This window comes from Xiphophorus maculatus, chromosome 14 (genome assembly GCF_002775205.1).
Source record: "Xiphophorus maculatus strain JP 163 A chromosome 14, X_maculatus-5.0-male, whole genome shotgun sequence".
In the NCBI taxonomy this organism is placed as follows: Eukaryota; Metazoa; Chordata; class Actinopteri; order Cyprinodontiformes; family Poeciliidae; genus Xiphophorus; species Xiphophorus maculatus.
Window position 1 is genome coordinate 1,385,408 of NC_036456.1, and position 19,152 is coordinate 1,404,559.

At 38.9% G+C, this 19,152-nt stretch overlaps 1 protein-coding gene across 5 annotated transcripts in view; it reads right to left on the reverse strand.

Annotated features, from left to right (window-relative positions):
- Positions 1-19,152, reverse strand: part of tbc1d14 (TBC1 domain family member 14) — a 38,423-nt gene that overhangs the window by 4,328 nt on the left and 14,943 nt on the right. For 4 of the 5 annotated variants that reach the window (XM_023346222.1, XM_023346221.1, XM_023346220.1 and 1 more), the window contains 10 exons: positions 9,416-9,540; positions 9,012-9,094; positions 8,802-8,919; positions 7,839-7,945; positions 6,521-6,595; positions 6,350-6,441; positions 6,122-6,193; positions 2,908-3,036; positions 1,948-2,057; positions 208-466 (listed from right to left, as the gene is read on the reverse strand). In XM_023346222.1, coding sequence (XP_023201990.1) covers positions 208-466; positions 1,948-2,057; positions 2,908-3,036; positions 6,122-6,193; positions 6,350-6,441; positions 6,521-6,595; positions 7,839-7,945; positions 8,802-8,919; positions 9,012-9,094; positions 9,416-9,540 — 1,170 coding nt within the window. Of the gene's footprint in view, positions 1-207; positions 467-1,947; positions 2,058-2,907; positions 3,037-6,121; positions 6,194-6,349; positions 6,442-6,520; positions 6,596-7,838; positions 7,946-8,801; positions 8,920-9,011; positions 9,095-9,415; positions 9,541-18,091; positions 18,640-19,152 lie in introns of those variants that run through there. The other variant, XM_023346225.1, reaches the window with a different exon arrangement.

Genomic DNA, 19,152 nt, shown 5'->3' on the forward strand with positions numbered 1-19,152 from the left:
CTGTAAGTGGTAGTAGAACTACTAGATTAGCCACACTTTTCAGATTTGTATTTAATTTTCCTTGCACTTCACAGTCATGTGGTACGTTGTGTTGGTGTATCACATACATTAATGTTTAATGTTATAAAAAAAAAAAAAAAAAAAGTCTAAGGAGAGTGAATCCTTTTGCAATGCACCGTGAAACAGACCCGGTGGACGAACCAGTACCTGAGCCCACTTCCTGTTGCGGCTGGTCATGTGAACGGCTGCGATGTGCTGGAAGAGCTGCTCAGGGGGGATGAGGTCAGGCAGGCGGGTGAGGAACTGAGCCATGTGGATGAAGTCCATGGAGGTCAGGACGTCCTGGTAGAGGCGCAGCACACCCAGCGCCGTGCGGAACAGGAACTCCTCGCCGTCCCTGCAGAACACGTCCCACACCCGGCACGCCAGGTCCAGTGGCAAAGACTTACTATACAGTGTGAAGATCCTGGGAGGAAAGGAAAAAAAAAAAGTGGAGGAAGGCTGTAAGTGGCAGTCAAAATAAAAACTGCATCTCTCTGTGAGAGACAACAGAGGCAGCCAATAGTTTATTTAGGGGTAATCAATTCATTTACATTCATGATGTCAGTACTGTACACTACCGTCAGAATAACTGGAAACTTTTAGACCAGCAATCACCGTCTGTTCTGAGTGATCAGAAAGAACTTGCATGGTGCTAAAAATCATGATGTGAACTCATTCAAGACAGCTTGGGACACGTTTATTTTCCTGCACTAGTTTGGGAGTCTGAACACATCTGACTCCCCTAACCATCGCCGATTAAAGAAAACAAACAATAGGTGCCATTTTTCTGGGGTGCAAGGTTTGTTTTGATCGATTGTTGACCTGGTTGAACCTGTTACCAAATTGCAAAGATCCATTTATCTACGACCGACGTCATCAGCAGGTGTTAGCAGTCGTGTCTGAAACTGTCGACATGTAACTTGCAACATGTTTTCCTCATTAAGCACCTGCCCAGCAGCACTTCCATTAAAAATGTGAGCAAAACTTTCAATACGCTGTTAATGTTGAAAACAGAAAACAATTTTGCAATAGCAAACAAAACATGAAACAAAAAATGTAATAAAAGAAGTCACACGGGAATAAACGTGGTCATAAACAAGTTGCTGTACACAAACAGGGAGGAATAAAATGGTTCTTTCGCAGTTTTGCAAAATGCCCAAATTTCAACACTGCTAAAAAAATACATATATATAAAGAAAAATAAAAATACAACTCATCCTGGCTCAAAACCTTTTTATTGTAAAAATGTGAGTTCTTTGAAAGCCGGCGTTGCCATTAAGTGAATTTGTTTTCGTAACTCCAATTTGTGCAATTCTATGCTCAACACAAGCAAAGCCACGGATGAAAATTCTGAGTCTGTGGTTTGACACCTCAGTGTTTCATACTTGTGTTAAATACCTCATTAAACAAACAGTGTGATAAGAACTGGTTATTCCACCTCTCTAGGAGAGAGATGGAATAAAATGGCATATGACATTATCGGCCAACGTTATTTTACTTTATTATAAAAAGGGGATGCACATCTAAGCGTGGTTAAAACTGTGCCCTCTAAGGGGAGGTGTTATTTGAGCAGCAAGTGAGAGTGAACAGAATTTCCTCCAGTGGAAGGTGCAGACCACTAACACAGACCGATGTACAAACTGAGCCCATCCTGTTTTCTCAGAAACCCAATTGAGGTTCTGAGTGTGACCCGCAGGCAGCATGAAGTTCCCCTACAGCAACATGGAGTGCAAAGTTCACTCTGCATGCAAGTGAACACATTAGCAGCTCCACATGCAGACTGACGGAGCAACTTTAAGACTTGGGCCAAAACTATCTAAAGCACCTAGTCAAGTTCAGAGTAGGTCAATTATAAAAAATGTTTTTACAAAAAGCAGTAGAAATGTGTAAAAGTGACAAACTCACCAGTCAATTAAATAAATATCAGGAGTCAAGCTGTTTTTCTTGAAATGTGCAAAGAGCTTTGGTAGATTTTCTTCAAAGAACACTTCAAACGCTGCAAAGTACGTCAACATCTGGAAACGGGAGAGAGGGGAAACCATGGAAACAAACCAAACTGTTACCAAGATACCAACATTTAACAGTCATTGCATAGGACAGAGTATTGATGCACCAATCGACTTTATTGACTTCCAAAACCGATACCTGAAATTTATCCAATACAGAGAAATAGTTGAATTGACTTAAACAGTCTCTCTCTCTCTCTTTTTATTTTTTTAAACACAGACATAAACGTACTGAATAACTCATTTATCTGATAATTCAGCACCAAAGTAGCACACTTAAATACATCAACAGCTTCAAAAGCTTGATCACATGTAAAAATAGCAACTTTCATTTATTCAGTCAGTGCAATTAGGAGTATCACAACCTATTGTAAAAAATAAAGAAACTGATAAAACAAAAATAGATCGACTACATTGGTCACAAACGTAAAAATAAACTGCAGCAAACCTTTCAAATGGTTCAGACAGAGCAATAGGGATTTCTGAATATTATGGAAAATAAATTATAAAACATTAAGTCGCTCAGATCCAACCTTATGCTTCAGGAACATTGTCACCAATACTCAACATAGATTTTTTCCCCAAAATATTAGGATAGATACAGATATTAATATCTGATTGGTAAATCTCTAGAGTAAAGACCCCGGCGTAGTTTTTCAGAAACCCTTTAATTCTATTTCCTACCCAAACATTCGGTCAGAACAAATATGAAGCTTGTAAAGAGGCTCCCCACGTGTGATTTTTATGTATGTATGATGTGGTTTCTGAGTGTTGGCGTGTGTGTGTATGTGTGTGTGTGTGTGTGTGTGTGTGTGTGTGTGTGTGTGTGTGTGTGTGTGTGTGTGTGTGTGTTACTGACAAGGCTGTGGTCGACTCTGAAGAAGGCCATCTGACAGGGCTTGTTGAGCAGGTTGGCGAAAGCTATGAAGGCGTCGGCCGTGTCCAGGTTGAGGATGAGCACGGCGGCGATGAACGACATCCCCTGCACCTGAGCACGACAGAGGCAGCAAGAAGAAATGTTGAAAAAACGGGCAACACCGACAGCTACAGAGGCGAGTCGGAGTGATTTGTGTCAGAGACTCGGAGCACGGCCGTGACTCAACACCTGAAATTTCAGTCCGTCGATACAAGGAGCATTTATTGTTAATCAGACTGAAAACAGAGGAGATTCACATAAGCTGAGGCTGATGCACATAAACGGTATGTGCAGTGGTGAGTGCACAGATGTGTGTGCAGAGGTGGGTTGGGGTCAGCGCAGGAAGTCACAGTCATTTCTATAAAAGTGTATAAACAGCAGCGTGGTGCTGCGGTTGAAAAGCAGCAGAGCCGACATCACAGCTCACATGATTCAAAGAGCGCTCTGTGATGCTGCGACTTCTTAATTTCACTGACTGATTCGCTAAAAAGCAAAGCTCAAAAATAAACTCATTTGAACAATAAAGTGCTTTAGTTGTGTCAAAGTTTCTCATTTTATTTTGTTTACTGTCCTGAGCCCACATCATTTTAGCTTACATTGAAGTTTGACAGTAGTAATTTTGCTATTTTTGAGCTTTAAAGTAAAATATTTTATATAGTTTTTGCCGGTTTCACCAACTCAAAATGAAGACTTTTCAGGACCACTATGAATGAAATGTAAGACCTATATCTCCACAGAAATGTGCGAACTTCGTCCAGCAAACTGGCAACAAATTTGAACTCTGACACAAAGAACCTATCTAGCTAGGTAGCAAGGCTATGTTAGCAGTGAGTTAGCAGTAGCCTCAACCGTCTGAAGTCAGAGTGCAAAGAAGACATCTGAGAGCGACTCAAATATGTCTGAGAGGAAAGTCCAAAAAGAGAAAAACAATATACAGAATATACATGATAAAATAACCCTGTGAAGACAAAATTTAAGACATGTGATCATCTTATTTTTTAATGAATATAAGACATATTAAGGCCCTAATTTTAGATACATGAATTTAAAAGCTTTTAAGGATGCATTCACACTCAGTAATATAAACTCATAAAAATAAACAACTTGACACATCAAAGTTGATTTGACATCTGTTGAGAAAAAAATTTAAGACTTTAAGGCATCCTGTAACATAATTTACTATAAAGGAATAAAAAACATTCATTGATTTGACATGTGTTGATGTTTGTTTTTTTTAAATCAGACATTTTTTCTCATCTTGCGGAGCTAGATTGTGTTTTTGTTCAATATTAAAATTTATTTCTTTACTGATGATAAATTACTTTTTTTTTAAACTCATCAGATCAATTAGAGTTCTTATTAATCACCCCAGCAGAGTATTTTGTTGGTTTTGAACTGTTCGTACGCTGCTGAAACTCCAGAGTCATAGCTGATATCGGCTGCTCACCTTTCGTAACCCACTCAGCTTCTCCACAGCGCCCACTCAGGTGAAAATCAGATTCGAGAAGCTGACATCTACTTGATGATAGAAACAGCTTAATGATAGAAAGCGTGGGTGTTGGTGTTGTGTGGGAGGCTTGTGCTGCGCTATATTTACCTTTTTATGCTCTACAAGAATTCCTGTGGTCAACGGCAGAAAGTCCATTTAATATTTCCCTACAGGGTTTCTCTGGTGTTAAATTGCAGGGTAAAATATTATGCTAATGCTACGATATTCTAAGAATGTTCCACTGTACTGTGACACAGTGGGTATTTCCCCAAAGCTGGTAAAGAAGAGGGCAAACGGCTGGAGGGAAAATAGCCTTAAACGACACTTATAGAGCCGTATCGGATCGACTGTGACCGCTACAGACATGAAGGTTGAAAACAGTAACTGTACTCATAATGAAATATCTCAATTTAACTAAGTAGTGTGACGTAATTGGGAGTTATGATTTTGTCACATTTTGTTTTAATGACAACTTCATTTCAAAGCACTTTTAGTGGGATGGCTTCATCCTTTGTGCCGATGCTGTAAAAACAGAATTGGACAATTTGAAACACAAATCTGTCCGACCGGCTGAAACTCAAACACCGACTGATCTGTCATCTGTGTCGAACACAGAGAGGCAGAAATGCATTAAATATCTGTTTGTCTAATTAGAAAACCTACAGAATCACAGAGCAGCTCAATGGTGTAAAACATGAGCCAATTCTAGGAAACTTCCTTCCCTGCTTGCTCTGTAACTTAGTTTATATATATTTTTATTACTTTATATTATTTTTTAAAGATATAAAGGTAATTTTATTTATATAGCACTTTTTCAGCAACAAGGCAATGCAAAGTGCTTTACAGGATTTAAAAAGAAATACAAACAAAAGAACATATTTTATATACATATATATATATATATATATATATATATATATATATATATATATATATATATATATATATATATATATATATATACTGTATGTACCTGTATATATAGTTACAATTTAGCATGCCGTTTTTCAGATATCATTTTGTCAAGAGAAATAAATTAATCTTGTTCTTCTAGTTCATCAGGGACCAAAATATTAGATTTTCTTTTTAATATTTTCTTTTTCTTCTCTTGTAAAGCGTCAGTGTCCAAAAAAGTGCTATAAAAATATGATGTATTATTATTATTATATTCTGTGTATATTGTTCTAGTTAATGAGTGTATATACATAGTTAAATAAACTTGTGAGTCATTTTATGTAAGAACGAGATCAAATTTACCCTAACAGTGTGTTTAGTCATAAAAAAGATGGAGATGATTTAAACGTGGATTATAAGTATTAGTGTGACTATTATTGTCTCCTTGGGTAAATTTTCATTGCAGTGATATGACAAAAAAAACTCCAAAAAAAAAAATCTGAAGATACAAACAGATAAACAGTACAGCACTGGCAAAAAAGAATCAAATATATGTAGCAACAGTATAAATATCAATACAAAACAAATACTAAATGACAAATAATCACATGTAAAGGTTTATCTGAATAAAGGCCTGGCCAATAAAAGAGTTTTTCTATCCATTAGTCATTTTTCTTAACGTCATCCACATATATATGGATGAAAACAACCAACATGACAGAGATGAGATGTAATCTCACCACAGGAAGTAGGGAAGTGTTTGGACGGACTTACATAGCCGACGTCTGGCCGGTAGCACGTGTACGCTCCCAGAATGCTGTGCAGCACGTCATAGTAAGGTCCGCCCTGAACATCAACAGAGAACCAGTAAAGACAAAAGAACCAAGAATGAGCTTCCCTTCCCCTTAAACAGCTTTCAACATGGCTCAGCTGTTTGCTTAGGTTCAACACGACTGCATCTACACTCTGGACACAACCTTCATGCAGCTTCCTGTCACTCACCTGCTGGAAGATGCAGAGTTGGGGGAAAGTTCTAGAGATGTCCAGCTTGATGAGCTCCAGGCTCGACTCACGGTCCGAAGAATCTAAAACGTCTTGAAGAAATCTCCGATGAGTTTTACTTGGATCAGAAATGAAAAACAAAGACATCCACATTTTACGTTTGGCCTCTACCTTCGGTGTCGGTGGTGGGAACTGCTGTGCTCCTCCACTTCTCCTTCGCCCGGGCCAGACAAATGTTATACAGCTCTGCAGGGACCAATCGATATGAGAGAGGAGAGGGCAAAGGTTAAAGACCTTGAGCAGAGTACAAGATGAGAGGACAGAGAGGTGTTTACAGAGTGTTTACATTTCAGAACACATTCGTCCTACTTGTTGCTGCCCTCTAGTGTTCAGATCCAAGTACTGAATTTAATGAGTGGAGCACCAGAGACCTCCATCATGTTCAACAGTCGCCTCTCATCAGCAGATTTATATTCCTACAGAAAGCATCTATAAACGGCCCAACAAAGGCGTTTAGAATAAAAGCTACCAGCTGAATATTGTGATAAAGGAAAAAGATATTTTGGATTTTTCATGCATCTAATGAGCCTCTGCTATGGTCAGGGCTGGAGATGAAATGTTATGTTGTCGAAAGTTGCAGAGGAACCTTTGACCTTGTTCTTTCAGAACGACATGGCGATAAACAGAAGCACTGATGTAAACAATAGCAAATATTTTATGTGCAAAGAATTTCTTTTCAAAAACATGTTTGTGGATCCATACAGTCAACTTCCTAAAATAATAACCCAAGTCATTTTTTTTTTGGGCCAAAAGTGATTTAGATTTAAAAAATTTTTTTTAAAATGACTTGGGTATTTTTTAGGTAGGTGATGATATTCAAGCTTAAGTGCTAGGAACACATGGAGATTTTTATAACTACCTGCATATTTATACAGCAGAGATCCTGGAAGCTAACATGTCGTTTCCTGCAGAGGAGGTTTTATATTTTGAGCCGTCAAACTGCACATTTTTTCCATTTGTGTAAGTGCACTTGCACCAATAGTGCAGATCATTTTTCATACAGTGCATCAGCTAACTTTGAAAACAGTTATCAAACTTGGCTTCCTCTAATTTAGTTTTACAGGATAAATTCTGTAACTTTAATTCACTTGGCTGTTTTGTAAACATCCTCACTCCCAATGGGTCTATAGGAACAGGATTATGTAACTTCTCCTATATACTTAACTCTTCTCACCTAGATTTCAATTAAGTATATCAATAAATTGCTCAGCCAATAAGTACACAGATTAGTGTTTGAAAAATGATACCACTGCCTTTTTTAACCTTTAACCTGTAGATTTCAGATTTATTTGTCTGCTTCATGTTCTCATGAACTCGACCAGTGAGAGGAAGCAGGTTGGTGAGCTGAACTAGAACTCTGTAAATTGAAATTAAAACTGAAATTAACAACAACATAAAAAGGATAATAATAATAATAATAATAATGTACCATGTGTGATGTTCAGCTCGTTGCCCACAGCCAGGCTCCACACTTTCCCCCTGACACTTGGAGGGATGCCTTGCCACCAGAGGTCTCTCACTCGCCGGGAGGTACACCTGCAGACAGGAAAGACAAAAACTCAGGCTGGTTTAGAACTTTTTTCCTCTCCCTTTTTAAAAAACCCATTACTGATCAGTGCCACATGGGGGCGATAATATCCAACTGCAGCAGCTACTGCCTCCACTGCCACAGCAGGAAATAGCAGGTAATCCCCCAACACAATGTATCTGGCTACTACTTCCTGTTTAGATTTTCACAACTCCTTTTACTGTTCTGCGTGCGTTTGGTTGTAGCAGCTAATGTGGTATTAAAACAATGTTTAGGACCACGAAGAGATTTTAGTTGGTCTAAACTAAAGCAGACCAACTAAGTAGAGAAAGTATCCTATAGGCACATGAATCATTTCTGAAGAACAAGTATGCTGGGAATGTCACCCGGGAATGTTTCAGTGAGAAATGTTTCCCTTCTTAAGCTGCTACTCCCACGAGCCGAACCCCGGATAAGCGGAAGAAAATGGATGGATGAATAAGTGGGAAAAAAAATAATCAATCAATATGTGCCGGAAATAATTGAGAATGTTTAGAATGAATAAAATATGTAGAAAAAAATGCCACAATAACCAATATTCATTGACTCAGTCTACTGTGATGTTGATCTATAGATCCATATAATGTTAGAGCTGTTATAATAATTCTTCTATTTGGTTTTATATGCTTCATTTCTGTTTTTACAAAAACCCAGATAGAGATGGAAGAAAAAAAGTGTTATGTGGAAGGCTGTGGAATGTAAACTAATCTTTTCTTTCTTATTATTTTTACTCAAGTCAAACATATAATTTTGCATTTATTTCATTTACTGTAGCACATATAAATGTGGCTTTTTGAAACTAAAGAGAAGAAGAACATGACTCACAATGTGCTCCAGTTGGGTAGGATCTCCTGGTTCCAGATCTGGGCCGCCGTGCCGATGCTCTCCTCCAGCTTACAGCGATCCTCCAGCTGCTTCTTCCTTTTCTGAGCTTCCTTCAGCTCTACAGAAGACATAATAGTGAAATTAACAATACAAAAAAAAATCAATATATGACGAGCTGATGTGGTTCAGTGAGGAGTGGAGCTGGCTGACCTCTCTTCTTGGCCTGGGCCACCATCTCCTCATACTGCTGCCGGTGTTTCTGGGCCTCCTCTGCAGGTTTGGCGGGCAGATTACTGCAAAAAAACAGAAGTGAATGTAAACACTGGGTTTCTTCCATGTAACCAAAACAAAAGCAGGTGGGAAAAAAACCCTCCTGGTATTCCAAGAGGAAATTTTGATGAATTAGTTGTTTTACAATGAAATAAATTAAGCAGCCCAGAAGAATGAGGTCGAAGAAAACGGCAGGACCAAAAAAACAACAACAAAAAAAGACAGGAAAGGTGAAGCTTTTTCCTTTTAACAAAGTGAGAGGTAAGTGGACAAAACATAAAGCATAAGCTCCAATCATCATGTTAATGAAGACACTGGTAGGATGGAATGATGAGGAAACGTACGCAGGTCTGTCCTCCAGGATGAGCGCGGTGGTGGAGAGGGGCTCAAAGTCCAGGTTCTTCCTCACTCCCTGCCTGGGGGATGTTGGGTTGCCAGGTCCAGCTTTGCCACTCTTTGTTTCATATTCCTGAGGATAAACACAGACAAGGATGGAGAAAAATAAGAAAACAAAGTGACGACAGACGGCAGTAGAGGTTAAATTATTTAGTTTGGGCGGCAGCTTTTAGTGTCAGAGTGGTGCTGGTATCGACATGTAGCATCAAGGGGAAAAATAAAATTAGAAACATTTCACTGAGGAAAGTCCCACAAGGGTCTCTCCACTGGCTCAGAAAGTCATGTGGAAGGACAAACTGATGGGATTTAGCGAAGGACAGACAAAACTATAAAAATAAAATAATAAACAAATCAAGAGACTTCGTTATGGACCGACTTATTTTCAGTTTGTCTCTAATGAGTCTGCAGCTCTGATTAAACGCCGGGTGAGACAGAGACGGGGGAGGTCATGTGACGTCACAGAGCAGCTTAACTCAAGGCCAGCCATCAGCTGACTTTCACACTGCGTGTGGGCACAGCGTTGTGGAGCACACGGGTCAGAGGACGGCCTCTTTAGAAACACGGCGCAGACTTCCTGACTGATTACCAAGCAGCTAAAAATAGAACAAACGCAACATGGATGCACATCAAACTGAATCACAGACGTTTTCATACATTAGCAACAGAGACGGAGGTCTGCCAGAACAGCGTTAGTCACTGATCAGCACAGAAAACCCCAGGCAGGAAATCCATTTCTACACTCAGAATGACTAAAGCAGTCCAAGGCTATTTCTGTCTTTGTTTTATTGTTACTCATTGTTATGATGCACTGTAATTATCTACATTTTGTTACATTGTCAAGGAAAAAAAGAACTGTATGTCCAGCAGGAACACAGTCTGACATAGATCCTTTGAAGCACACTACATAATAATTTGAACATCAGAGAAAAGATAAGGAAAAACAAAAAGCGTTTTCCGTCTTTGTCATGCTGCCTGTAAAGCTTCGACGGTGGAGAACTAGTACAAGTGACTGAATTATGCAGACTTTTTACTAAAGGTGGAGTATTTATCTTCCAACTTAAAAAAAATTATAATAATCTAAATGGTCTGTTAAATCTTGATCAAAAATGTGTGTGTCTGTGTTGCACCAGTGGGTGGTGATAATACCCAAAATTCAAGATTCAGAGCATGGCTAAATCACTGCTGGGCAAAAGATTTGATTTAATAGAAAGAAATGTTATTTACTTGACTGAAAAACACAAAACAATATGTACAAATTCTCCTAGATTAAAATCAAAAACACTGTAATGCCTGTGAAACAGCAGTAAACAGTAAATGATAGTAACATCAGCATCAATATAATAAAAATTCAGATGCTTGTGTTCTTTGACAGGTTGGCCATTTCCTTGCGTCCATATAGCTAAGCTTAATGGACAAAGAAAAATAAATATAAAATTAACTCCACAAGAATAGCTTCTATTCTCCTGCTTCCTTTTTTAACATAGCATGAATTGAGCCTCTGTTATTGACTTATAAATAACTTTTGGTGACAAAGTACAAATAAAAGAGAATTTACATTTTACAAAGAATAATGCTCTGCACCAGCTTGGAATACGGCTGTATTAAAAAAAAGAAGAACTATTGTTCATAAATATTTGAAAATGTTTAACAAATTGAACATTTTGGCACTATTTTTTTAAATAGTGCTGTTACCAAATTTACCTCTGGCATTCATGAGGTAAATACTCTGTGAAATAAAACTCTTTATTTAGAAAAACAGGTCTGGGAGAATAAAAGACTCTGACCTATAAAAAAAATAAAATAAAATCAATAATGCGTGTCTGGGAGATATTCTATTTACCTACTGGTTTCCCAAAAGACATTCTCCCCACTGACTGCAGTACCACATGAACTACAAGACATTGTGAAGCTTTAAAAAAAACAAAGCTAATCTCAACAACAATCGAAAGCCAATTCAAAAAGATATTCAAATAAGAAACTCCCTGCAACGGTTACAAAAGAAACAGGAAAATAACTAAACAACAAAAGTGATGTAATGGAGATGAAAGATAAAACAGGAATGCCAAAAGCATTTCCAAGGGTTCAGGGGATCAGAGGGGAGCAGCTGCTGATGCAGAACACAGGAAGCATTGTGGGTAATAACCGGGAGCACAGCAAGCAGATACGAAGCTACTGGAAGACCGCTCTAGCTCTGCTGGATGTGAATAAACATCCTACTGAAGACGAGCTGAGATTGAAGACGAGCTGAGATTAACGATACGGTGACAGGCTACTTGTTTCTCTGACTGTCCTGAAGGCAGCTGGTTCGTCTGAATCAGCGATAAAGATAAAAAAAATAACAAATCCAAACCATTTCCTCCTCTATCAACACATGCAAAGCAGAGAAATCCCTCATAGCCGTCAGCTAGTTTGCTGAGTTGTTGGAGATAACACTCGTATGTCATTGCTAATGTCTGGATTTCTTTTTTAAAGGAATATTACCAGGAATTTGAACAGAACTGTAATTAGACTGTAAACCCATGTAGAATGGTATTGATGTCACAGTACTAAATACGGCATGAAATTTCTCATCGAAATAAAGTTAGTGTCAGAAACTGCTCTCTACCAGTAGCTATATTTATGTTTAAGACTTTTATTCTGAAGTAACAAAGTACATAGTTTTTGAACTGAGAACTTGCACAGTGGACTAATCAACACCACATGTTGGTTTGGTTGACATGGTTACAAAAGCACTGAAAGTGTACAGCTAGCATCAGGGCTAACGGACAGCTTTTTATTGAGAGTGGACAATCTAGTTCAAACTCTTTTGAAAATATATTGAATAAGGCTGAACTGGATCATTCTACACTGAACAGAGAATCCTTAAAGTGCAGTTTGATATTTCTGAGATATTTATCTAAATTCTGAAAACAAAAAAGGAAAATGTTTGATACTTTTGTTTCAATATTTTGCCTTCCGTTTAGATGAGCATGAAAACTTCAACATATGGTCTAGATTATTGTTAGGGATGTGTAATATATCAGCATCCACATCTGTATTGGCTGACTTTAATCTTTCTTTAACGGACTGGAATCGGTTCAATAAATAAAACTGGGCCGATATTTATTCCCATCTTGTTGCCATTTGTGTTGATGGTGTGGTCGCTTTTACACAGCGTTGAAAGTTAAATATATAATATAATAATGCTATGGTAATCCGTCATAGTGGAAGTATAAATGTCGGCCAAATTGTCAAATCGGTGCATTCCCGATTATTGTACAAAGATTAGATTATTTAGGACACATATGGCCAATTGTAAGATTTTGAGTATTTAACAAAAACAATTGAATCTTGTTTTAGTGAACTCATGTAATGCCTGAAACAGACTGGATTCATGCTTATTTTTTTATAGTTTCAATAACAGAACCAACACCACACAGTGAAAAAAATCTAATGTCAGATTAAGTAAATACTGTCAGTCTGTGTGTTTTAATACGAAGCCAAAATGGATTTTGCTTTGTTCATTAATCGGTGTGAACCCTGGGAGCCCTAGACTAAAACAGATTAGCCAGAGTTCTGCGCCACTGAAGAGGCTGGATGCAGCAAAGAGAGGGAGTGAAGAAGGGAGGGAAGGGGTAGAAACTGCTAGTAGTATCTGTTCTGCAAAGAACATGATGTTAACATGGGGAATGCAAGAAAGATGGAAGGATGTGTGAAATCTGTGTGTCAGATTGACAAATTAAACCACAATATAAATCAGAGGTTAAAGCTGTCACAGTACAGCAAATTCTGCTGCCGAAACAGCAAATTAGCTGCTAATGAGTAAAAAACATGGCTGCTTACAGTATAAATCTGAAGACATTCATCTAAAATTAGGTTAAAGCAATAATTAGCAACATTTATGATCTCTATTTTTTTTTTGATTCACCCATTTCATGATTATTGAAGCCAAAACGATGAATTATCCAAATCCTCTGGTTCGTGTCGGATCCCATTCCTAAGACAGTAGATTTCTCAGCCTGCTCTGTGTGCTTTAGTTCTATAATTCCAGTAAAAGAGGGAACATCAATCAATAGAGGAATTGCTTTATGATAGAAACCAGGCTAATTAAAGTCACTGGTGTTTTCCTGTGCTTCAGAAAAAGGATTCGTCTACATTATTAGCCAGCTGTTCGTCTCACAGCAGAGAACCTGGCTTTGGTTCAGATGAAACACTGGAAAGCAGAACTCTGTTTGTGTGCATGTGTGTGTGTGTGTGTGCGTGGGTGTGTTTCTCACACAGCTTAGCTCCGTGCGCAGCAGCTCTCCTCTGGAACAGCAACCGTATCCCGTGATAACCTGGCGCCACGGCAACATGCTTTGTCATGCTGCCCTTCAACTGAGGTCTCCAGTTTCCGGAAAGTGACGACAGAGCTTCTGAGAGCCTGGCTCCACTGACCGACCGACCGACCGACTGACTGACTGGTGTTAAAGATGGCAGCTAAGAGCCTTTACATCTAAATTTTTCTAAATATTTCTAACCTGAACAGTAGAAATATTTATAACTAATCTTCTGTCATCATAACCTGCTGCCACACAAGGCAGGCAAGAGTTAGCAACATCCCTTAAACGTATTTCTGGTGTTGTGCTTCCTTAGGCGTTGCCATATATTGTTTCTTTGGCATCAAATCGTCACGGAAACTCAACCTCCTCACTAAATAATGTATACTGTCAGATTAAAGGCTACAGCAGTGACACGCCTCCTGGTTTCATGACACCATTAAGTGGAATCTGCCTGAGGCTAGCTAGCAGTACACGCTGTGAACAGGTCACTAGGCTTCATTTGGTTTAGCAGGCAGGAACTACAGGATGTTTTCCTAGTTTAAGTAGCCAAACCACATTCTTTCAGAGTAAATTAAACGCAGAGACTCGGATAGATGGAGAAATATAACCACAGTGATCATTTGCTCAGGGAGTCTGCAGGTTTCAATAAGTCAACTTTAAGATTTTTTAATGCCAACGCAAATTAAATTGAAGACCAAAAAAAAAAAGACAATACAGGGGATGACTGAGGGATTCTGCTGGCTTATACGGGTTGGTACCAGTGCAGAACCAGTGGTAAAAAACAAACATCATTCAGCCAACTGGCAATATATTTCTACCTGCTATATGATAGATGAGCGGGGGGACGCTTGTTAGCTTGCAAGGATTTTATATATATATATATATATATATATATATAATGATGAGCTGCTAATATAAATTCAGTATAAAATTAGACATTTTCTAGAAGAAAAACAAGGACATTTCTGCGTTTGAAAAGTTGAACATTTGCTGGAAAAAAACTCATATTTTGAGATTAATCTCAGCAATTTGAGGGAAAATAAACTTTTGAACTTTTTGAGTAAATATGACTCTTTTGAAACACACAAAAAATCAGAGTATTGAACCTCAGAAATTTTCAAGTTTTTTTTCTAGAAAATTTCAGAGATTTGATTCTGGCAGAAATTTACTTTTTATTTTTCTATCTGCCTATGACGCCCGTGAATATTACTTGAAAAATACGCAACAGGAAATACGACTCTTCACAACTGGAACTCGGCATGAACTGGTACGAAATTCTGACGGCATGAGAACCTTGATTAAAACTAGGAAGTGTCAAAAGTATTCACACAAACATTTAAAACAAAAAAACAACAACCAAGTGCTTCAAGTTAAAAACAAAAGGACCAAATTTTTATACTACTGCTAACAATACATTCATGATAGCACGTGTATTTGTCAAAGTTAAATATTTCAAAATTCTTTCTTGCACAGTGGTAGGTGGAGGGAATTACTCACATTACTCTAAAAGAAATGTATAAAGGAACATTTTGGTGATTTTGAAACCGTTTTTAAATTGTGGGTAGTAATTTATACCGTTATTAGATGGGTGAGAAGTACTGAGCTGTGAACGTGCTCTGATCAATTACAATGTAGAATATTTTTTACTTCACTCTTTAAAATAATACTTAAAATAAAAAATTCTGAAGGTCTGTTTGAAATCTAAAGACACTGAGTGACTAATTCAGCCAAACATCTGAGCCTCCTGGGCAGCAGTGCTGTTTACCAAATCAGTTAAAGCAAAAAAGATCAAAATAATGAAACGGATTCAATAACCCTCGGATGTAGAACGTAAACATGTCAAACAGCATTTAGTTGCTGACCGGAGTGTTGAATCACAGGGAGTTACTAATTCAGCACATTTTTCACAACTAATGTAGTCAGAGAGACTGAACTGAGATCAACTGTGTGCTGAGATACAATGTGGTCCATTACCGTCGTTATTCATGCAGTTTGGAATCAGCAGCTATTGATCCGTTTGAGGACAGAAAGTGAACTGTCCCTTTAAAAGTCTGTGCTGACACAGCATTGCTCCAACATGAGCACTTTGGCTCAGAAATTGATCGCGAGTTTGCAATCGATTTTTTCTGACTACTTTCAGGTAACAAAAAAAAAGAAAGAAAAACATTCAACAGCACGCCAAATCTGACGCTACAATTAGCTCGTGTTTATTCACAGGACTTGCAACCAAATGCATAAAAGTACTTGTCTTTGTCTTCATTATGGTCAATTTCAGTAGTTCACTAACGGCAAAGCTAATTTTATTTTGTTGCACACTTAGCTTCCCCTACTTATGATACTGAAGAGCTACTTTACTCAGCTGCTTTGCAAACTTTCAGTTGAACAAAGTTCAACATCTGTGTTGACGTTTTAGTTATTGACCGTTACATAGTCTTGCACATTTATATTCATGCTCTTATTTTGAAGTGGGTGAAGACCAGTAACGCAGCAGTCCCATTTCCTCTCCACACGTTCTCCCTTTGCATAAAACACAAACACAATACCCAAGTGCATTATAGAACATAGAAATGTCAAATTTAAATGGGAGCTTGCGGGTTATTGTTCTGAAAGAGCAGATTAAATTTGAATTTAAGTTAACGCTTTAGCATTAGCTTCTACGAAATTCGTATCAGTGTGGCGCTTTAGTTTTATACCCCTAAAGCAATAATCATAAATATTAGGTCTAGTAACTAAAATAAATTGAAATACCAACAAATATACACTGAAATGGATAACAGTAATAAAATTAGAGTATCAAAACAAAGCAACCAGGTGGCACGGCACCGTACATCATCATCACCAAGGTAAAGATTTTCTGCCTGGATTACTCAGCGGTGAGAGTGTGAGGGTTTCTGGAGTGCACACAGTCAGGTGTGCCACAAATAGAAAAGAGACAGCTAAATATTCATTTAAAAACATTTGCCATGGAGGACAAGTCAAAGTTAAAGATACCAAGCCAGTATGCGCACCCAAGTGGAGAATGTGGTTTGCATCGTCTTGAAAACTGGCCGTTAATATTTGCTTCATAAGCTGCTCTGGGGTCAGGGTGAACACATCTGCATCAAGAGTGAAGCGCGAACAATTTTCTTATTACTTAAAGTAAACTTAAATCATTGTAGTTGCCCAACTTTCTAGTGATTTACAATTTTTCCCTCATTTGCAGAGATACCAATTATGATTTAGCAGCTGATTTGAAATTTTTTTTATAATCTTTGGCATTTTCGTACAAATTTTAGCCAAATTGGATTTTTCTGTACGAATTACATTAGTATTTAAAATATGTCTTTGTAGCCTTTCTGCCATGAGGTCAATTTTCTCCATTAATTTGAATAAACATCCCTAAAGCATAAACAAATTGATGTCTTGTATCAGATTGCTCATCGTTGAGCATGAAAAATCCGGATGCTAACTGCTGAGCAGCAGGCATGCCTCCACAGAAAGAATCTTCCTTTTAAAATAGCTGCAAACACCTTTTGTGATTCCCCTCACTTCATCTATAAACATGTTATTAAATTGTGAAAAATAGCCAAGTCTCCAGTAACAACCTTCACACTGAAGAGTGTTGTTAATTGGCCTGACTTGGTAGAACTTAATATACGGTGCGTTAACTGAAGAGATTTTTGCGTTTCAGAACTATAAAGTTGATAAAAAAGTAGCAGTTTTCTCTGAATCTGTCATTTTAAGAGGAGGTTCAATCTCTTTTCAAAACGTTTGAGCCTAAACAATTATTTAACAATGGTTTCGTTTCCATGGGGTGCAATGATTTTTAGCAAACAAGGAAGAAATCTCAGAGCACCTCAATGGACGGCTGTACAGCCAGTGGCATAAACACGGAGATTTCATGCAGTCCATTTCATCCAAACATTGACTGAAAAGAGGAATTAAACAGCCATGGAAGCAACAGTTAAATGAGCCACATCTCTTTAACTGCAGGAGGAAATCCTACGAGAGCTTCAAAGAGAAGAGAGCTGGCGGTGGAACCCTGCTGCACGTGTTTTTGATGCGCAGCTGAAAGCTTCGCGTCAGGACGAGACTCCGTTACTCCGTCAACACTACGCATCTTTATCCATCTTGAGACGGAGAAGTTATCATCGTCGCCTTCCGCTCACACAAAGCGGCGAGGCTATTATGTGAAACCGGAGCCATCCTCCTTCTGTACAGTCTCTTTTGTGTTGCAGCTAACCGATGTCCTCTGATTCAGCCAGACAAGGAGACGGTCGCTCGGTGGGGGTCAGGAGAAAAAAAAAAAGAAAAGAAGAAAAGCTCAGCAGCTACTTCACTCACCATGAACGCTGCGGTTCCTTGCAGATGGACAGTTCTCCGGTAGCCTAGCGTAGCATCACGGATGCTCGGCAGGGCTCACTCCTGGTAACAGGACACCCGGGGCAGAGGGACAGGCAGGCTGCCGATGGAGGGACACACCCCGCATTGCAAAGGATGCAGCAGCAGGGACATGACACCCTACGATCCACTCAACGCCCCCCACTCTCTCCTTCTCTCTCTCTCTCTCTGAGCAGTGACGCTACGCAGATCCACTCTGCATCAGGTCTTCGGCTGCTGTGTGTGTGTCAGCAGAATCAGCCCTGCCTTGCGCCGCTGGTCTGCGTGTCTGCATAGAAAGGCTCTGCGCTCGTCTCATCTCTGGCAGTCCAGCTAATCAAGCCCAGAGTAACGGATCCGGTTTCACCTCGGCTCTCCCAGTCCGGTCGAGGCTGAATGAGCACCGGCAGTCTCCTTATCTGCTATCCTAGAAACATTGTCCCCATTGTTCTTGTTCTCAAGCAGAGAACAAGAACAAGAACATTTCCTTCAAATGTGTTATTTTATGTTTTAAAGGGGCAACGTCATCTGTTAATGTGCCATTTTATAGCACAATAAAGTGACTTAAAAGACATTTTACTTCCAGATTTAATGCTTTGAAATTGGGCCTCTGTCTCTTTAAGAAACTCCTACTCTTTCTGAAACTTCTGCTTCAGCAAGTCATCACAACATCACCATTTGCCCTTTAGCAATGTTTTTACCAGCATCGCACTGAGGAGTATCTCCTATAATGAGCTCACTATGTGTTACACCAGGTGTTTGCCATTTGCTGCTGGCTAGTCTGAAGGAGCTGATTGGCCGGATGGGCTGCTCTGTGCTCTGTGAGGCGGAAGCTTTGAAGCTCAGAGGAGGAGCTTCATCCGAGGAGGTGTGGTTGGGTCCATCCAGGCGTTTTGCACAGCTGAATGGTTGCCATGGAGATTCAAGGATTTCTCAAACATTCACGAACAAATGAAGCCAACACTCCAGGTATGTTTTTGATGAGGGTATAAAACTATAATATGATGGAAAGTTCAAAAGTCGAT